Below are 16,938 nucleotides of genomic sequence, written 5' to 3'. Positions count from 1 at the left end.
GTTAGCCATCACCACCCACCACTAACTCTTGGGCTACTATTTTACCAACGTATAATGAGATTGATTATCACTATATAACGCTCCAATGGCTGAAACGGCGAGAATATTTGGTGTTACGGAGATTCAAACCCGACCACCTGACAATGCTGGGCCGTATTTGTTTATAATAAGGACAAAGCTACATAAGGGTCTATCTGTGCTGTGGCTACTACAGATATCGAAACTCAGGTAAGTTAGTTGTTTCTTCACCTATGGTGTTTACAGATAGAAGGCTGTCTTTTCTATCTGAAAAACAGGTAATAACCAGCACTTTCCATGCTTTATAACTTGAATCGCAGTGCATGACAGTCATCTGCACAACGAGCGTTTCGTGAACAATCTGACTGTTTGTGTATTGTTGTATACTATGTCCTCAGTGTTTTAATTTAGATTTTAATTAAAATGTTCGTCACGTTATGATATAAAGTATATAATAATAAGCCAAGAATACATTTGACTCGATTTGGTAATGAAAAGAGATGTTCCAGTAAGAGGGGAATTAAAAGCTACCCTTACTACTCTACTGGAACCTTCTCTGTGTCTCATGATGTGTGGATAACATACATTTAGGAAGAATACATACTGAAAACTAAGATATTAGGTCAGCTTTATAAGTTATAACAAGGATATCCCTTATCAATATGTGATAATTACTACTACACTAGAGGTTGAACTTCCCATAACAACAGGAAGGGAAATCATTGTTATTACCATTAAATGAAATACTCATACTAGGCCTTGTTAAAACAAGTTACATCTAGTGACTTGGCTAGAATTGAATCAAAGACTGATGACATGATGGATTAAAGGTAAGTAAAACTCTCATGGATCAGAAGAATAAAGATATTACCACTGGGGCCATAACACTTGAGTTATATCAGAATGGGACAATATAAGATGTGAAACTGTACAGGTAGTTCATCCATGTATCATGACATTATTAATTTTGTAAATCCCTCTCAATGTTTGTTGATACTCTGAGATATTTTTAATAGACAGGATCACAAGTTCTTTCTGGATGAAAATAAAAAGGTTTCTTGGTGATCCTACACTTGGATAACAAATATAGAATTGACCATGTGAAAAACAAAGAGTTTTCAGATGCAGCCTTACCACTTTATTGGTTTGACTTTATGTTTGGTTATGAAGTTTTCTGGCAAAAATATTAATGTTTGACATTTTTAATGAAAGAACTCGAAATTTTCCAAGAACATCTCAACAAGATTGAAGAAAAATTCAAAAATTGGTCCAAGACCATGGTCTCATAAGCTAAACAAACACATTAATGTTTTGAGCATGACTCAGGGTGAATGGTAGTGGGCATTAGCCACCCTATGACATGCCCCTTGGTTCAGTGAATAATTCTACCAAATTTGATAAAGGTTGGTCGAACAACCACTGTGTAGTTTGCAGATAAACATACAAACAATTTTTTTTCACTCTCCTAAACAAATTGATGTGTAATTAAATTAATGTTGAAAGCCTAGGTTGTGTAAAGTTGTCTTATTTCTACTTATATTTAATTAGTTAATAGTAAATGATGTTTTAAATTATCTTGTGTCTAAAGGTTCTCTGTATCAGCATATTTTTGTATTCTGAAACATTTACAGAAGATCTTGAAAAGTCTTTTATTCAGTTTTAATTGTTTAGTTATATTCCTATAATCTCTCAGTATTGTTGAAATTGAGATTAAATATCTATATATCCAAAAATGTTACAAAAATACACAGGTTTTTATAGGGTGTCCTAACTTTTTCACATGACTGTACATGTAGGTTTCAGATAATATGTAGAGGAGAAAGCTGTTGATTTTGTTATAAGCTACCTTTGTTTCTTTGTTGTTTTCAGAAATAGATAACACCTGATATCACCCTGATCAGACATTTTTCAATATAACACATTGTGTAAGGATATTTCTCCATTTCTTGCAAACTAAGATACACTGCCTTTGGTCACTCTGGCCTGAAACGTAATTTATTCAAAGATCCAGTAGAGATGAGAGTATTATGTAAGTAACAGAAAGTACACACATTTGTGTTTAGGGTTATAATAAATATTGTTCATTTGGTATCAGACTATGCATCCAGTTTCTACACATTACTTTACATTGACTCGGTTAATAATACACTGAGTGTTATGTCAGAGAATTGTACTACACCTTGCACGTGTATAACTACAAATGTGTATTAACGTACATGTACATTTCACCCTGCCACATATTGATGCTCAAATTAGTAGTTTTGACAGACCACCTCATCCTTATGGCAGCAACCACATCAACAGTTATAAGTTCATTAACATGCCACTTGGAACTCAGAGTATTCTGTAGACCTCACTGAATAACTAACAGAATTGGACTATTCAGCCAAAATCTTTGCCACCAGAATTAACATTCATCTTCCCACAGTTTTTTATGTCAATTCACTGCTGGCCAAAATCTCAAGGCCAATGAACATAAACACAAAATATGCATTTTGCGTTGTTACACTCAACCACTTATTTCAGTGGAGCTTCGAAAGATGAAAATAAGAAAAGGAAAAAAAAACAAAAAAACTTTTTTAGCATTAAATAGGGAAAATGTGAACAATATAAAATTAGCCTAAATACTAGCTGGTTAAAAGTTTAAGACCATACCAAACAGAAGTCCTAAACAGGGTAGGAAATGCCCAGCAAAAGGTCTCAGTATTGAGTTGCACGGCCGTCATTACGAATAACTTCAAACATTCGCTTTGGCATGGTCGATATAAGTGTTTGCAGAAGGCTGGCTAGAACGTTATTCTAAGTGCTGAAGATGGCTTCACGAAGATCATGCACTGTTTGGTATTGACGTCCATTTCTATAGACTTCCCTTGCCATCCACTCCCAACAGGGGCGTAGATCCTGGGGGGATGGGGGATATATCCCCCCTTCATTTTAGGTGGGGGGTATGGTGCATACAATCATCCCCCCTACAGTTTGGTCTGTTGAATTCTTTTATTGCATCACAGACCTACAAATTGTGTGTTTGTTCTTTTTATTTTCGTGTTCTTACCAATCGAGTTACATAATTAGGCCTAGATGTAGCCGAAATGTACATCTTTTATAAGCGTGCTTCTAAGCTTTTCGATCTGAGCGATAGTTCGTAAGTATCAGTCAGTAAACCTAAGTATACATGCAAGGCTTGCAATCACTATCACATAATCTACCTACGTCTTGTACGTAGTGTAAGATTAAGTAAAATTTTCATCACAACAGAGTGAACAGAGCATGAAATTTGAAAATATTACTCCCAAGCGTAAACTCCTGTGATCTAGATCTGGTAGGCCATTTGTAGCTTGTAGCTGCATCAATCTTATATGTATATTGTGCGGTTTTCCTACGCCATTTGTTCTTATGCATGCCTAGCCAGTTTTATTGTCGAACGCCTTACTCTCCTTAGCTGCCGAATCCACTGACCATAGTGTACGTTTAGTGTACAGTTAACGACAAGTTCGGGTCGCTCGGATCCAGACGCGCCCTACATCACCCCCCTACATCACATTAGTATAAGCCTCGATTTTACAACAGGGCTCATTAGACCTGTGTTTGTGGCCCTCATTAATCCATGAAATTTCAGATTATCACCGCCCTCTAATAAAGTGCTGGTGCTTTATGGTAAAAGAACAATACATTCTCTTATCATAGATAGTAAAAATATTGTATTTTCTTGTATAATTAGAACAGAAAAGGAGCGATTTCAACGGCCTGAAGCCTGTATTCGAATTGTATTGCTAGTTTTTGTTTAAGCGTTTTTATTTAACAGACGTGCTTATAGACATTATATTACAACGTGTTTGATGAGCTTTAACAGGAATAAAATATATTTGTGATTATTTAAGCATTTTTCGAGAAACTTGCAATTACTTGTGTTGTAACTAGCACATATTATTGTCCCAGCGATGCCCAGGCGGTCAGTCGGCTCGGTAGTCACTGTGAGGTTCGCGCGTTCGACTTAGATACATTGTACAGTTCAGTCCTACTTCCATTCTGTTCTATCTTCGTTCGTTGTACGTTAGAGTTTTTTTAATAAAGACTGTATTTTAGCCTGTTTAATCATCTGGGAAACAGATTCCAATTATGACAAGCAAGCGTCTGAAACTTTCCGATATTAGACAGTTCTGTAAGCCAGTTACTAGTACTACAAGTGACAATACAGATGTAGATAATCCAACAACCTCAAGCAAAGGAATAGAAACTTGCCATATAGAGGAAATACTCATCAGAGGATGAGTCTGAAAATCCTTGTGCAACTATTGCACATTATGAACCACCAGATAGTTGTGAAACAAGTTTGTGCAGTAATGAAAAATTTGACACTCCACATATACAGTGTGGAAAGCCATATCATCCAGACGCACAACTAATACCACGACAGAAAGCAAAATATCAACTTCCAGGGCAAGTGGTGTGATGAGTTCTCATGGCTGCACTTCGACAATCAGACTCAAAAAGTCATATGCTTTCATTGTGCCAAGGCAGAAAATAGAGGCCTTTTTACAGGGAAATTGGAGAGGCCAGTGGAGTATACCTTCATATCCATCAGTTTTTACAACTGAAAAAAGGCAAAACAGAAATTCAATGAACACCAATCCGCTTCTCAGCACAGATTCACTATATCTCCAGAAGGTTCACTTGATGTAACTCCAGTGACTGTCTAGCTACATGATGGAAAAAAGAAGCAGCAGGAAGAATGCAAAAGAAGTCAGACAGCTTAAATGGTCCATTTAAATATATCTGCTCACTGGTCCAATTCAGTGGTTGTGCCACCTATCTGCAATTACATGTGCTAATGATCACTACAGTGACATTGTTGATTCTTTGTCTGAATTAGCAAATGAAAAATCAGATGTAGCAGTGAAAGCACGAGGTCTGCTGGACAGATTTGACAAAGGAAAGACAGTTTTAGGATTGTTGATGGCTCAGCATCCATTAGCTGCATTAGAGGAACTAAACTGTGCATTCCAAGCAAAATCAGCGACAGTATCTGGCATGATTGAAGCATCTGCAGTGACAGTTGAACAATTGCGGATATTGCAAACAGAGGAGAATTACAACAAGATATTTGATGAAGCTGAGAAAAATGTAACTTCCCTAGATCTGGTGCCTATTGAACTACCAAACGTTCGCAGACCCCCCAGAAGGATCGCAGGTGATGGCTCAGCACACCATTCTGCAACAGCTAGAGATTACTACAGAAGCCAATATTTTGAATTTGTGAACACAGTCATAGAACATCTGACCACTAGATTCAATGCAGACAACAATGACTTGAGGCAATATCTGGCATTTGAGAACATGATTACATTTGGCGAGATTGACAACTCGGTTATAAACTTCTATCTAGAAATCTCTGCACAACAGCTCGAGTTTCAGTTGCCCATGTTCAAAGGAACAACAAAAGCAGTATCTCTGAAAGGTGCGAAGGATGCTTACTGTAAGATGCATGAAACAAGCCAGTAGATGTTTAGTGAAGTGTTTCTTCTCATGAAAATTTTGCTTGTATGTCCAGTATCCAGCTGCGAATGTGAATACATCTTTTCTTATTAAGATGGTTGAAGACGTAGTTAAGGTCAACTATGTCTTAGTGCCGCTTCAACCATGTGGCAGTTTGTCACACTCACAAAGATGAGGTCGACAAGATAAATATAGAAGAGCTTATGAAAGAATTTATAAACAGATCATCACAAAGGAGGTCTACGTTTGGGAACATGTAGATTAGAGGACTAAATGAATCTTACTTCAATGAAAAGTATGATTAATTATGTGCTACATTGTATTGATGTGTAATTTTCAAGAGTTTGCAAAGACATTTTAATTATTTTTGACAAACAACATGAACAGTTTTTCAATAGATATAAACTTATCAAGGGTAATTACTAATTTTATTAATATTTGAAAACATAAATCATGCAATAAAAGTTATTAGTAATCTTGTCAAGTGTAATGGCCATATTTTATACTGTACAGTGTGCAGGAATAAATTCATGTGGCAGTTAATTTGTGACACATTTGTCTTTATTCTATTAACATTTTGAAAACTGTTCACAACACCTCACTTTTTGGAATTGACATCCATTTCTATAAACTTCCCTTGCCATCCACCCCCAAACATTTTCAATGGGGGTTTAGTTTGGGCAAACGTGCTGGATGGTCCAAAAGAATCACATTATTTGCCATTAAAAAGTCCTTTGTCCTGCGGGCATTGTGGATTGCAGCATTGTCCTGCTGAAAGATAGTCATTTCCACACAAGTGAGGGCCTTCAGTCAATAAGAATGCTCTCTCCAACATGCCAATGTAGTCAGCTGCTGTTTGACACTCCTGTATAACCTGAAGCTCCATTGTTCCATGGAAGGAGAAAGCACCCCAGATCATGAAGGAACCTCCTCTACTGTGTTGTGTAGAAAATGTCTGGTGGGACATCCTTATCGTGCCAGTAATGTTGGAAGCCATCTGGACCATCCAGGTTACATTTTTTATCATCAGAGAACAAAACTTTCATCCACATTTCTACATCCATTGTTTGGTGCTTCTCAGCAAAGTTTAACTGAGCTGTTTTGTGGTGTGGAAGGAGGCATGGTCTTTGAAGACATTTACGGTTTTTAAACTCTTTCTCTCGTAGATGTCGTCTTATTGTTCTTGATCTGCATTCCTAAGAGCCTTATTTTGGTTCAACGATTGGCTGGTGTTTTGCAGGACAACCTGTCGAATCCTCCTGCTCAATGCCGTCTAAATTTTCTTGGGCCGAACACTTGAAATTCTCGTTCTGTATCCCTCAGGGTCTTTTAAGAAATTTGCAACAGCAGTTTTACTACACCCAATCTCACCAGCAATGGCACGTTGAGAGAGACCTTACTTTTGCAGCTTGATAATTCTGCCACGTTCAAACTCTGTCAACTTTTCAGCCTGTGCCATGATTTTATCCAATGTAACATCGGAGATGTTGACAACACTAATGCTTGAACACAAGTCACTAAATTTTGTTACATGTTTACCGATTAATGCTCCATTTCAATATGGTCTTAAACTTTTGACCAGCTAGTATTTAGGGTAATTTCATATTGTTCACATTTGCCCTATTGAATACTAAAAAAGTTTTTATTTTTATTTTCCCTTTTCTTATTTTTACCTTTTGAAACTCTACTCAAATAAGTGGTTGAGTCTAACAATGCAAAATGCATATTTTTTTCTTTATGTTCATTTGCCTTAAGATTTTGGCCAAGGTGTATCTATTTAATTAACTTTGGTTAAATACAGCTAGCCAGAGAGAATGTGCTTCCACTGTCCACCATGACCACTTGCCATGGACTGATGCGAGACTGTCTTACTCAAGTTTGTTCATCCATTACAGTTGGCACCATGGAAAAATACATGCAGGAGACCTCAATGAAATAAAATCTATTTGAGTTCAATTCACAGTCACCCAGTTCACATCTATTAGTAAATAACACTGCTTTTTAACTGCAATGTGTCACCCAGTTCACATCTATTAGTAAATAACACTGTTTTTTAACTGCAATGTGTCACCCATTTCACATCTTTCAATAAATAAAACTTCTCTTTCACTGCACTGTTACCCAGTTCACATCTATCGATAAATAACACTGTTCCTTCACTGCTCTGTGTCATCCAGTTCACATCTATCAGGAAATAACACTGTTCTTTCACTGCACTGTGTTACCAGTTCACATCTATCAGTAAATAACACTTCTCTTTCACTGCACTGTGTCACCCTGTTCACATCTATCAATAAATAACACTGTTCCTTCACTGCACTGTGTCAACCAGTTCACATCTGTCAGTAAATAACACTGCTTCTTCACTGCACACTGTCACCCAGTTCACATCTATCGGTAAATAACACTTCTCTTTCACTGCACCGTGTCACCCAGTTCACATCTATCAATAAATGACACTGTTCATTCCAAGGACTCTGTCACCCAGTTCACATGTATCAGTAAATAACACTGTTCCTTCACTACTTTGTGTCATTCAGTTCACATTTATCAGTAAATAACACTGTTCCTTCACAACTTTGTATCATTCAGTTCACATGTATCAGTAAATAACACTGTTCCTTCACTACTTTGTGTCATTCAGTTCACATTTATCAGTAAATAACACTGTTCCTTCACAACTTTGTATCATTCAGTTCACATGTATCAGTAAATAACACTGTTCCTTTACTACTTTGTGTCATTCAGTTCACATCTATCAGTAAATAACACTGTTCGTTCACAACTTTGTATCATTCAGTTCACATGTATCAGTAAATAACACTGTTCCTTCACTACTTTGTGTCATTCAGTTCACATGTATCAGTAAATAACACTTCTCTTTCACTGCACTGTTACCCAGTTCACATCTATCAGTAAATAACACTGTTTCTTCTCTGTTCTGTGTTCGATTTATGCACATTTAGGTTTGTATGTAACAGTTTTCCAGGACTAGCTTAGGAGAACAACTGACACTCTCACAAGGGTGATAAACATTCATAAGATGTTTAATTGCCTTTTTACTATAACTGCTCGATAACAAGGCCTTAAAGCCTTACAGCCGTTGTTTTCTCGATCACATTACTGTTTTAACGTGGTAGTTGAGTGAGAAATCACGCAATACAGTGCATAACTGTAAAATGAAATAACATCTAATAGTTTGGAAAATAACAGTCACTACTTCCTTTCAGTCAGTAAAGGGACAGTTCAGTGATAATGTTCATTAATGATGAATATTAATGTACGGTATTTGATGATGTTTAACAGAAAATAAACAATCACTCAAGTGAAAAAAAGAACTGTTGAATTTGGAGTCATGTTTGGTAAGTTGTCTTTATAAACATTGTTTTGTAATTAGTGATAAACGTCGACACATTTTGGAATTTTGTCATAATAAGTTATATTAGAAAGGAAAAGGGCTCATTAACAAGAAAGGTGGCACTTTCCAAGCATTGCAATGACGTTTTTATTGAAGATGGGCTGTTAGGGGGAGAGTATGAGAACATAGGTAATAATCCACAATAAGCAAACAATTATCTTCCATTCCTGATCAATTCGTCTTATAAACACATTTATGATTACAAAATAAACAGGGAATTTTACTTATTAACATTTAATAGCGTATTAGAATTATTATTATTTACTGTGAAATCTTACGAAACTTCGTGTTTTGTTTATTTTTAAAACTGAAATTATTTTATTTTATTTAATAATTCGCATCAGGCAAGGTTTGGATTCAAGTGTATTTTTTCGTAGTTATTGACTGTTTTTATGAGAGAGGAACAAGGAAATTTTAGAACATAAGGGCAGGACAGAGTCTTGTGACCAACCAGCCATCCCCTTGTTCACATCATAATTAACAACGTTGTAAAAAAAGAATGAAGCATAAGTCAGCGTACTCTTCTTTTCAGCCCAATCATACACATAAACTTTTATTAACTTGCAATAGATGGCGATAAGCGCAAGCGCAAAAATATTACCAATTATGTATGTAATAAATTGAGGTTTAGTTTTTTAAATTAAAAATATTATATTAATGAAAATGACCACAAAATGAATGGATGTTATAAAAGTAAATATAATTACATTATTTTATAATCCAAAAGCCACTCAGTACACAACTATGCCTGAACTTACAAAAAAACAAACAGCAACATAACTAAGAATATGCACAAACAAGGGCGTCCCCGGGTACAGCAGTAAGTTTATAGATTTACAACGCTAAAATCAGGCGTTCCATTCCATTCGGTAAACTCAGCCAACAGCGCTATACGGCTTTGTTATGAAAACACGCATACATTAACACGGTGGTGGTACAAATGTATTAATTTTTCAAAGTTTTTCAGTAATTTTTTGTTTAATTATTTTATTGTTGAAAACAACCTCAAGTGAGTAAAGATTTTAACAAGATACTTCAGTGATTTCAATTAATTATTCACACGAGAAACAAATTTACAAATGAAATTAAGATTTTCGAAATAGTTCTGAAATTACGGTTAAAGATACCTTATATAACTAAAAGAATTGACTTACTGTAAGTTTATTTGTGTGTTTCAAATATTTGGACGAAGTCATTCCTAATGTTTAACCACTATCTTTTAAATTACTCTTTTCAAATATTGGGATTTGACTGTCTCTCTTATAACGCACCCATCGCTCCTAAATGTGGAAAACGATATTGCGGAAACTGAAAACAGTCTGTGGACTCTGGATAACATATTTCTGAACACTAACTACTATCCCATTGTGATGTGAAGATAAATTTATGTTTTGTGAAAAGCTGCTCTCTAAGAAATACCCGTGATATGCGCAAGCGCAACTTTAAGAGTTGCATATCGGAAAGCAAGTTGTAGTCGTAGTCTAAATAACAGTGTTAGATGTGGACAGTATAGAGGTTACTGTGAGTTGGCGTGTTTGTGTCATGGCTTTTATGTGTAACAGTTGATAACCTGTGTATGTTTTTAAAGTACCTCTAACGTTAAATATTCGGTGAATATTGTGCTTATAATGGGGCTTTTACCTTTGGAATTTACTGATTGCGTTACTGATAGCCCCTACTTCCGGGAGAACCTTCACGCCCACGAAAAAGAATTAGAAAGAACAAGTCAAGCAATCAAAGGATTGATATTCAAAGTGAAAGATTTAGTGGGAGCAGCAAAAGGTGTGAATAAGCACTGCACAGTGTGTTAGTTTTTATTACTATATTAGAACTAACGTAACTATATTCGAGTATAGGCCTAGTGCATAAAAGTTACAATTGCTATTGGTCAGTATAAATATTAATCTATTTGTTACATATAAGAATAAGAAAAAAGCATTTGTACTTCATAATATACTAAATTACAGTTTACAGTGATGGTAGCGATGATTTTATATTTATCATGAAAAACAAACAAACTAAAAGTGGTTTGAACTTCGAAGTAGTACATCTTGCAGTGCGTTATAATTATGTGACATAACTTCTAACTTTTAGTAGGTGTAAATCTACGTTCCCTCCTCTGTTAGTGTTATAACTTGTGTTTGTGATTATTTAAATAGTAGCTTAACTTTCATGACATCGTAACCAACGTTAATGACCAAAGTATGCTGTTCTTTTACAAATAAAATTCACACGTTAGACTTAAGACATCCATCATGATATGATTAAAAAAAAATTTAGCTAAAGAATATTTGTTGAAATATGCAAATTAATTAAAATGTGTTACGTAGAGGTAAATATGTAATATATATAATCTGTGTTTCAACATTTTAAAGTTAAATGATGTATTTTTGTTGCACATACAGGGTAAGGGTGGTTTTATAATTCTATGTGATCATCACTTATGCGGGTTATGGGAAGTTATATTCATAATGATAAGAGCCTCTAAGATTTGGAATACAATTAATAAGATGTCTGGGGCAACAACAAGGAAATAGGAAAAATATTTAAAGCATAAGTTAAATATGAGGCTTGAAGATAAGTCTCTCAAAGCTGAACAGCAGATAACTGAATGTAGTCGATAGTACAAGTTTTAGGACTGTACTGGATGAAATAAGATGTGTTATTCTACAGAAAGCAAACTTAGAATTATTAAAGGGAAATTGACTTATACTTTTAGTAATAATTTCTTAGAATTACTTATCTCTTTAAAAGGAAGTTACTTTTTGTGAAGAAGTTGGAAGGGATGTGTACTGGCTGTGTTGAAGTTTTAAGGTGCCAAAGCTAGAAAATCAAACACATTGATAGAAATTTAAAAAAAAATATTAGTTATCTGAATGATAGATATTTGGGAGAAGGAAAGTGAAAGTTTACTATCTAGTCAAACTGGGACCTTGTTCTTAGTGGAGTGCCATACAAATCAGTGTAAGGGTCTTTGGTTGTTATATTTATATTAATAATACAAGTGTTTTATTAATATATTAACAGTTTACCAGTGCACTTTAACATTTGGCTGTTTAACAGATCAAAAGGGACAGTATTCCCTGTGTGGACAAACTAAGTGTATTGGAAATGTTGATCATTGACATAATACAAATTAATTGGATCAGCTGACAAGCTGGACAACAATTTGACAAATGAACATTGATTATAATAACTGTAGGATAATAAAGACGAATTATTATAATTTGGATCATACATTTGATATGGATGACTTAACTCAATGTGTGACCAAAGAAAACAATGTAAACAGTATGGTATGCAACACAAATCACTGAGACAGTGTTTTGTTTCTGGTAGTACAGGTAATAGAATTATAGACTGTACTGATAGACTGATTACAAGTCTATATCTGTAATTCAACAGATAAGCCTCACTTGGGATACTGTGTATGGTTATGATTTTATCTAAGGTTATTGAATTATGGGAGAGAGTTCAGAAGGGCTTTACTGAAATGTTTTGCAGATAAAAGGGTCATCTTTCAAGGATAAGGTAATGTGTATTAACATATATCAGTTTGAGGTGAGATGATTTTACTACCAACAATATTTTGAAGACAAGGTTAAGGTTCAGAGAACACTCCAGGTATGATATTTTTCTAATAGGACAGCTAATAGAATGAGTTTCTGTTTAAAGTTGTGGACACTAGAGCTCATGTAACTTTAAAGGGGAGTGAAAATGGTTTATTGATGTTATTTCTTAAGTTAAATTTGTGTCAATATCACAGTCACATTTCTAGCCTGTAGGTGGCAGTAGTAGCTAGATCAGTTTAATGTAAATACAATTTGTTTATGTTTATTATGAAATTTTAAATTCCTGTGTTTTTCAGTTACATATACAAGTTTTCAGACATAAGGATCTTGTTATTTTTTATACATGAATAACAATTCCAATATACACTGTAAAATCAAACTATGTATGAGTGTACTGCAGTTATTTAGCTTCTGTCTTTAGTTGACAGTATCACTTAATCCAATTTATATGGATCAGTAATGTTGTTGTAGTTGCATACATCGTCTGTTTTTATATTTATAATCATCAAAATAAATATTTAGTTACTTATAACTGCATTCAAACTAACATAACCCATGTCATTATCAAACATAACATTTAGTAACTTATAACTGTATTCAAACTAACATAACCCACGTCATTATCAAACATAACATTTAGTAACTTGTAACTGTATTCAAACTAACATAACCCACGTCATTATCAAACATAACATTTAGTAACTTGTAACTGTATTCAAACTAACATAACCCACGTCATTATCAAACATAACATTTAGTAACTTGTAACTGTATTCAAACTAACACAATCTACATCATTATCAAACATAACATTTAGTAACTTATAACTGTATTCAAACTAACACAATCTACATCATTATCAAACATAACATTTAGTAACTTGTAACTGTATTCAAACTAATACAATCTGCATCATTATCAAACATAACATTTAGCAACTTATAACTGTATTCAAACTAACACAATCTACATCATTATCAAACATAAAATTTAGTAACTTATAACTGTATTCAAACTAATACAATCTACATCATTATCAAACATAACATTTAGTAACTTGTAACTGTATTCAAACTAACACAATCTGCATCATTATCAAACATAACATTTAGCAACTTATAACTGTATTCAAACTAACACAATCTACATCATTATCAAACATAACATTTAGTAACTTATAACTGTATTCAAACTAATACAATCTACATCATTATCAAACATAACATTTAGTAACTTGTAACTGTATTCAAACTAATACAATCTGCATCATTATCAAACATAACATTTAGTAACTTATAACTGTATTCAAACTAACACAATCTACATCATTATCAAACATAACATTTAGTAACTTAAAACTGTATTCAAACTAACACAATCTACATCATTATCAAACATAACATTTAGTAACTTAAAACTGTATTCAAACTAATACAATCTACATCATTATCAAACATAACATTTAGTAACTTGTAACTGTATTCAAACTAACACAATCTACATCATTATCAAACATAACATTTAGTAACTTATAACTGTATTCAAACTAACACAATCTACATCATTATTAAACATAACATTTAGTAACTTAAAACTGTATTCAAACTAATACAATCTACAACATTATCAAACATAACATTTAGTAACTTGTAACTGTATTCAAACTAACACAATCTACATCATTATCAAACATACCATTTAGTAACTTATAACTGTATTCAAACTAATACAATCTATATCATCATCAAACATAACATTTAGTAACTTGTAACTGTATTCAAACTAATACAATCTATATCATCATCAAACATAACATTTAGTAACTTAAAACTGTATTCAAACTAATACAATCTACATCATTATCAAACATAACATTTAGTAACTTGTAACTGTATTCAAACTAACACAATTTGCATCATTATTAAACATAACATTTAGTAACTTAAAACTGTATTCAAACTAACACAATCTACATCATTATCAAACATAACATTTAGTAACTTATAACTGTATTCAAACTAACACAATCTACATCATTATCAAACATAACATTTAGTAACTTGTAACTGTATTCAAACTAACACAACCCACGTCATTATCAAACATAACATTTAGTAACTTGTAACTGTATTCAAACTAACACAACCCACGTCATTATCAAACATACCATTTAGTAACTTGTAACTGTATTCAAACTAATACAATCTACATCATTATCAAACATAACATTTAGTAACTTGTAACTGTATTCAAACTAACACAATCTACATCATTATCAAACATACCATTTAGTAACTTGTAACTGTATTCAACCCAACACAATCTACATCATTATCAAACATACCATTTAGTAACTTGTAACTGTATTCAAACTAACACAATCTACATCATTATCAAACATAACATTTAGTAACTTATAACTGTATTCAAACTAACACAACCCACGTCATTATCAAACATACCATTTAGTAACTTGTAACTGTATTCAAACTAATACAATCTACATCATTATCAAACATAACATTTAGTAACTTGTAACTGTATTCAAACTAACACAATCTACATCATTATCAAACATACCATTTAGTAACTTGTAACTGTATTCAACCCAACACAATCTACATCATTATCAAACATACCATTTAGTAACTTGTAACTGTATTCAAACTAACACAATCTACATCATTATCAAACATAACATTTAGTAACTTATAACTGTATTCAAACTAACACAATCTACATCATTATCAAACATAACATTTAGTAACTTATAACTGTATTCAAACTAACACAATCTACATCATTATCAAACATAACATTTAGTAACTTGTAACTGTATTCAAACTAACACAACCCACGTCATTATCAAACATAACATTTAGTAACTTATAACTGTATTCAAACTAACACAACCCACGTCATTATCAAACATACCATTTAGTAACTTATAACTGTATTCAAACTAACACAACCCACGTCATTATCAAACATACCATTTAGTAACTTATAACTGTATTCAAACTAACACAACCCACGTCATTATCAAACATAACATTTAGTAACTTATAACTGTATTCAAACTAACACAACCCACGTCATTATCAAACATACCATTTAGTAACTTATAACTGTATTCAAACTAAAACCACAGATGAGATCATTGTCATTTCTACAGTTAAAATAGCTAGTAGACACTATAGCTACAATAGATTGTCTGGATTTTAAATTTCACACAAAGCCACTCGAAAGCTGTCTGTGCTAGCCTTCTCTAATTTTGTGGTGAGACACAACACAAATGGCAGATAGTCAACACCTTTCCACACCAACTCTTGAGCCACAAATTTACCAAGAAATATTTGGATTGACCATTACAGTATAAAGTCCTCGTGATTTAAAAAGCAATTATATTCAATAACAGGGAAACAAGTCTGCCTCCTGTAGGTTATGAGTTTGGCACTCCAACCACCAGGCCAAGCCACATCTCAGCATTTTGAAAATGCAGAGTAGTGGAATTAAATGTTAAGGATGAAACACGAGCTTTGGAAAGAAACCCACAGATCATAGGTTACCAGTCACTGAGTTAGATAACAAAAAAGTCTAGAACAAACTTGTAAGGGATATTGGTAGGATCATTTTCTCTATTTAGAAATAATCCATTTATTATCTAACAACGTGGATGAATAGTTGTAATAATCTATAAAGTAATAACTAGTTGAATAGTTAGAATAATCAATAAAGGAATAACTAGAAACACTAACAACTAGTTGAAGAGTTGGAATAATTAATAAAGTAATTAGTAGAAATATTAACATCTAGTTGAATAGTTGGAATTATGAAGAAAGAAACAACTAGTTGAATAGTTGGAATAATCAAAAAGTAATAACTAGAAACACAAACAATTAGTTGAATACTTAGAATAATTAATAAAGTAATAACTAGAAACAATAAAAACTACTTGAATAGTTGGAATAGTCAAGAAAGTTATAACTAGAAATGATAACTAGTTTTGTAGATGGAATAATGAATAAAGTAATGACTAGAAACACTAACAACTAGTTGAATATTTGGAATAATCAATAAAGTGATAACTAGAAGCAATAACAACTATTTGAATAGTTGGAATAATCAAGAAAGTTATAACTAGAAGCAATAACAACTAGTTGAATAGTGGGAATGATCAATAAAGTAATAACTAGAAGCAATAACAACTAGTTGAATAGTTGGAATAATCAATAAAGTAATAACTAGAAGCAACAACAACTAGTTGAATAGTGGGAATAATCGATAAAGTAATAACTAGAAACACTAACAAGTAGTTGAATAGTTGGAATAATCAATAAAGTAATAACTAGAAGCAACAACAACTAGTTGAATAGTGGGAATAATCAATAAAGTAATAACTAGAAACACTAACAACTAGTTGAATAGTGGGAATAA

General features: G+C 33.1%; 1 protein-coding gene across 4 annotated transcripts in view; it reads left to right on the top strand.

The window, feature by feature from the left end:
• The first annotated feature begins 10,365 nt into the window (after positions 1-10,365).
• Positions 10,366-16,938, top strand: part of LOC143230172 (rho GTPase-activating protein 26-like) — an 86,765-nt gene continuing 80,192 nt past the window's right edge. The window contains exon 1 of one of the 4 annotated variants that reach the window (XM_076463256.1): positions 10,366-10,711. In XM_076463256.1, coding sequence (XP_076319371.1) covers positions 10,558-10,711 — 154 coding nt within the window. In that variant the 5' untranslated portion in view covers positions 10,366-10,557. Of the gene's footprint in view, positions 10,817-11,688; positions 11,894-16,938 lie in introns of those variants that run through there. The other 3 variants (XM_076463258.1, XM_076463259.1, XM_076463257.1) reach the window with 3 other exon arrangements.

Source organism: Tachypleus tridentatus, chromosome 10, assembly GCF_004210375.1.
Source record: "Tachypleus tridentatus isolate NWPU-2018 chromosome 10, ASM421037v1, whole genome shotgun sequence".
Lineage (NCBI taxonomy): Eukaryota > Metazoa > Arthropoda > Merostomata > Xiphosura > Limulidae > Tachypleus > Tachypleus tridentatus.
The sequence above is the reverse complement of the archived record's forward strand: the minus strand, read 5'-3'. Positions and strand labels throughout refer to the sequence as shown.